The sequence below is a fragment of the Limulus polyphemus genome, unplaced genomic scaffold (genome assembly GCF_000517525.1).
Source record: "Limulus polyphemus unplaced genomic scaffold, Limulus_polyphemus-2.1.2 Scaffold3764, whole genome shotgun sequence".
In the NCBI taxonomy this organism is placed as follows: domain Eukaryota; kingdom Metazoa; phylum Arthropoda; class Merostomata; order Xiphosura; family Limulidae; genus Limulus; species Limulus polyphemus.
Window position 1 is genome coordinate 54225 of NW_013669374.1, and position 5064 is coordinate 59288.

At 33.6% G+C, this 5064-nt stretch overlaps 1 protein-coding gene across 1 annotated transcript in view; it reads left to right on the forward strand.

The window, feature by feature from the left end:
• Positions 1-5064, forward strand: part of LOC106469999 (cadherin-23-like) — a 94730-nt gene that overhangs the window by 47723 nt on the left and 41943 nt on the right. Inside the window, exons 15-17 of the mRNA XM_022398558.1 lie at positions 1795-1871; positions 2150-2402; positions 4354-4599. Coding sequence (XP_022254266.1) covers positions 1795-1871; positions 2150-2402; positions 4354-4599 — 576 coding nt within the window. The remainder of the gene's footprint in view (positions 1-1794; positions 1872-2149; positions 2403-4353; positions 4600-5064) is intronic.

The following is a 5064-nucleotide window of genomic DNA, read 5'->3' on the forward strand; positions in this document are numbered from 1 at the left end:
CAGCTTACAAGCTCAGGGCCGTTTACCACGTGAGCGATTGTAGTCGTTTTCCATATATATATATATATTATATATGTTCTAAGATCTTGCTTTTTTCATTAAAATGTGCTCGGTCATTAAAAGAAAATCAGTTGTCATTATTTTACAACGAATTCTTGTAATAAATGTAATTATCTTATTAATATTTTGTATATTATATATCCAATGCTTGTGTCTGTACTGCTCAAACTATAGTTCAGTCAGATACAGTTCAATACTATTTATCAACTATGACAGTGTTTCCCAAAGTGAAACCCGCGGCCCTCCTGGCTTTTTCTGGGAGGTCATTGAAAACAAAGATGCTGAATTAATTTTAATTCTAAATAAACAGTAAGCCGATAAAAATTATGTTGAATTAATTAAACTACAGGCTTGTTTCATATTTTAAAACGAAAATAAGATTACCTAACATAAGATTAAGTGTGTATTTAATTGCTTATCAGTCTACAAATTTAACCCAAACATAACAAATTATTAATAGTCTAATTATAATACATGCAAATTGATAAGAAAAGGCCACATTAAATTACAAACATACAATTTAATAGAAAAAATACTTCATAAATATTATTAAAGTTAATTAGTAATTATTTTTTTTAAATTGACAAATCACATTTTAAGGCATTTTTATAGGTTGAGGGCTCAAACCTTTTTATTCACATCAAGAGAGCCTCAGATTAAAACACTGATCTACTAAGTTCAGTTCTGAGGACCCTCCACTAACAAAATTTCCCCCCACCCCACCCCAAGTCCTAAATCTGGCCCTTGATAGCGTCACAAGTGCTCTAAATTGTTGGGAGCCAACAATTTGTATTTTAATAATTCTTAAATGTTAACAAACGAGAATTAGGAAATATTAATTGGTATGAAAAAACGATTCTCAATTACGAAGAATGAAACATTAGTTATTAATAATAGAATCAATTCAGAAACAGGAAATAATGAAGTTATACATTTATTATTATTATCATTGTTGCCTCAAATATGATTCTTATGTGTATTAAGTAAAAGAAACCATATGTTTGGACTTCTGTACTTGTCTTGTAGATCCACAGTGCTGTAGTACTTCAATATGGCCGCCAGTAAAATGCTTTACATTATTACATTACTTGGAGTTAGCATAGTAGTCATTTGTAAATTTTGAACAGAAGCACTAGAAATTCCAATTAACATTAATATGCATTTTAATAACGAAAAATGTGCCATGTTTTACGTTAACAGCAAGTATAAATTTAAGTATCAAATCCAAAGTGTATTTTGTGGGACTCGTTATTCGAGTGAAAATTATCGTGACTCGTATATTATAATACCATTTACTTCGCCAGTTACAGTACTTTAAAATCTTGATAGCTATATTGATTTGATTCATGAATTGATTATTCTCACCGTTAAAGATGTTTCTGGACATAATAATGCTAAAATTTGGGGCTTGATCCCTGTGATGGGTATCTAACGGGTAGTCCATTTTGCAGCTATGCGCTTAACAACAAAACAACTTCTTCTGTGTCTTCTAATTAGTTTATATTTTCAGTTTATCCATTTGACTTTTGCGTTTATTTCTGATTGCTATTTCACGTTTTTTTTTTCTTTTTCTAATTACTGTTTCGTTAATTTTCATTCGGCTTCTCTCTCTAATTTTTTTTAATTTGATTTATATATATGTACTTTTATAAACAATTTTTTCTGTGTTCTCATTTATTTTCCTTAAGTAAATTTCGTTATTTTTTCAATTACCAACATTAAATCTTCGACCAGGCGGAAGACCGAGACTCTGGTGATTTTGGAACTACAGGAATCAGGTTTACTGAGCTCAGAGGACAAATAGCTGACAAGTAAGGTTATGTCTTATACAAACATAAGGTAAATAAGAAATGACGTCATCATTTGGACTGTAATTTTGAACTTGCATTTTTGACACAAGAAAATGAGTACGTGTTTTATATACAGATATATATAATATAATGTGAAATTTGAAAAAAAGGAAGCTTTTCAGTTTCGAGTTCATAAAAAAATTATATTTCACCATAGTAACAGGTTTTTAAAATTTTATATTTCCTCATCAATGAGTAGTAAGGAAGATCTTGTTTTAATTACTTTGTTTTCTGTGCAGGTTAAACCTAGACCCTGTCACAGGAGTAATAACCGTCAAAACGTCAGAGCACGGATTCGACCGCGAAACTACATCACAATATTACGTCACAGTGGAGGCACGAGATAATAATGGCAAAGGAAACCGCAATTCGGTGCAGCTGCAGATACTACTTGAAGATGTGAACGATAATGTTCCTCGTTTCTTGTTGCCGCGCTACGAAGCTCGAATCAACGAAAACGAGGCTAACTTCCTCAGTCCTCTTGTTGTACAGGTGTCTGATTTCTTAGTTTTTGCTGTGTAACTATTTAATTAAATAAGTGTATTTTTTTTAAAGTACACATTTTTCTCTCACTTATCATTAAATAAGAGTTACATAGAGCAGTGTTTCCCAAGGTGGGAGCCGCGGCCCCCCTTGGGGCCGTGAAGCTTTTTCTGAGAGGCTGCCAAAAAAAATGAGCCGTAAACAAAAATGCTGAATTAATTTTAATTCTAAATAAACAATAAGCCGGTAAAAATTATGTTGAATTAATTAAACTAAAGGCTTGCCTCATATTTTAAAACGAAAATAAGATAACCTTACATAAAATTACGTGTGTATTTAATTGCTTATCAGACTACAAATTTAACCCAAACATAATAAATTGTTAATGGTCAAATTATAATACATATAAATTGATAAGAAAAGGCCACATTAAATTACAAACATTCAATTTAATAGAAAAAAAGTACTTCATAAATATTATTAAAATTCATTAGTGATTATTTTTTGAAATTGACAAATTACATTTTAAAGCATTTTTATAGGTTGGGGGCCTCAAACTTTTTTATTCACATCAAGGGAGGCTCAGACTAAAAGAGTTTGGGAACCACTGAGTCATAGAGGATCCTGTTTTATAATTAGTCTGTAAACACATAATTTCAAACACAAACACTTAGTTTTGAATACGGTGTTTAAGGTTCAAAATGTGCTGGGAAACTTTATGTAACAAAATATGGAAATATTTAACTCAATTTAGGTAACAAAACATGATCAGCTGAGAACATCAGTTTCGATTTTTATCAGTCCTCGTCAGCTCAGCCATGTCGAAAATAAGAAACGTCACTAAAAGGAATTTTATAGGACTAGTTTAGACAAGCTTGCTTTGCTTGAATTTTCTTTCTTATCAACACCTCTATGATATTTTAGTTCAAGGGTTTGAGATTTTCTACTTCACCGACCATCTCTGGCATTGCTGTTTTACTAACTTTTGTTACAAACAACAAAACCGAAAGGTTAGATTAAATCAACGTTGAAATACTAGAAATCCGAGAAAATCGCACAAGGAAAATGATAGGTTCTAACTTCCATTGTTCAAGTTTATGATTTAGACACTCCCCCCACCCCACCGTCCCCTAACATACTGACATCACTCTTTAACACTGTTTTTTTTTAATTGGTGTAAAAATGGACCTTTAAACAAAATTTACCAGAAGATTTATACTTGTTTTCATGTACATGAATTTAGGGGACGCTGTTAAGCTGATTAGGGTACAACGGCCTGTTGAGAAACTGGTCGTAGCTTCCAGTTTTTTATAGGTAGGCTGTAAGTAACAAGGGCTTGGGTTGGCTTTTTAGTAGCTTTGTAATAAACACAAAATACAAGTGTAGCTAATAAATAGCTCACCTGTTTAATCATCAGCACGATAGTTGGAAAGAGTTGAAGCACTTCAACTACAATATGTATGTAATTTGAGGTATAATTTTAATCAATAGAAGTGCATCTATTCATCCAATAAATCTAATTTTACTCACTTAAAGCTGGCGGGTTTCAATTTATTTATATACATGGTAGTATCCCTTCCTAAAAGTATGTTTGTGTTATTTTAAGAAACGCACGCCTTAGGTTAGTGTGAGTCCCCCGGTGGGACAGTAGTAAGGTGACGGACTTACAACGTTAGAATCCGGGGTGGACACAGCAGATAACCCAACGTGGCTTTGCTCTAAAACAAACAAATACTCTATTGAGTCCCCCAGTGGGACAGTGGTAAGTTTACGGACTTACAACGTTAGAATCCGGGGTGGACACAATAGATAGCCCAATGTGGCTTTGCTCTAAAATTGTGTGTGTGTGTGTGTAAGTGTGAATATCATTTCCTAACAATGCTTGCTCTATTTACATGTGCTTCGAGTTTTTGTCTGCACACAGAACATAAAACTAACTTAACTCCTTTTTTTTTTAAAGGCTCGAGACGATGATTTGAATGGAACTAAGAACAGTGAGGTTCGATATCAAATTATCCGCGGTGATCAAGAAAACAACTTTTCTATCGATTCTGTCAGCGGTGAAATCAAACCTCGGACTCCTCTGGACTTCGAGAAAATCGCACAAGGGAAAGGAGATATTCGTACTTTCACTCTTACTGTTCAAGCGTATGATTTAGGCTTACCTTCTCTACATAGTGACGTTTCTGTTGTTATATACGTTCAGGTGGGTCGTTATCTGTGTGTTTATGTTAAAAACTGAAAGTTGTAGTGTAAGTGACACATTGTTAGACGTTATTCTTAACTTTTAGTGTTAAGTTCTTAGGGCTACAATCGATGGTTCTAAATTCTAGAGTGTATAAAACGTTCTGTGCGTTATAGATAATTGCGCTAAGTTTCAGTGCTTTCCGTCTTTCAAGCGCTACAAGCAATGGTGCTAACTTTTGTGATTACTGCGGCTTTGAATGATACCTTTGAATTCCCCCCGTGGGACAGCGGCAAATTTACCGAATTACAACACTGGAATTCGAAGTTCGATTCCCCGTGGTGAACGCACACGACAAATAGCCTAATGTGGCTTTATTCTAAAACAAACAATATACTTAGCGTTACAGATGATGTTGGTGAAAGGCAGTGAATTCTGCCTTTTTTGCGCATTACGAACAGTGATGCCAAGTGTTGGCGCTTATAA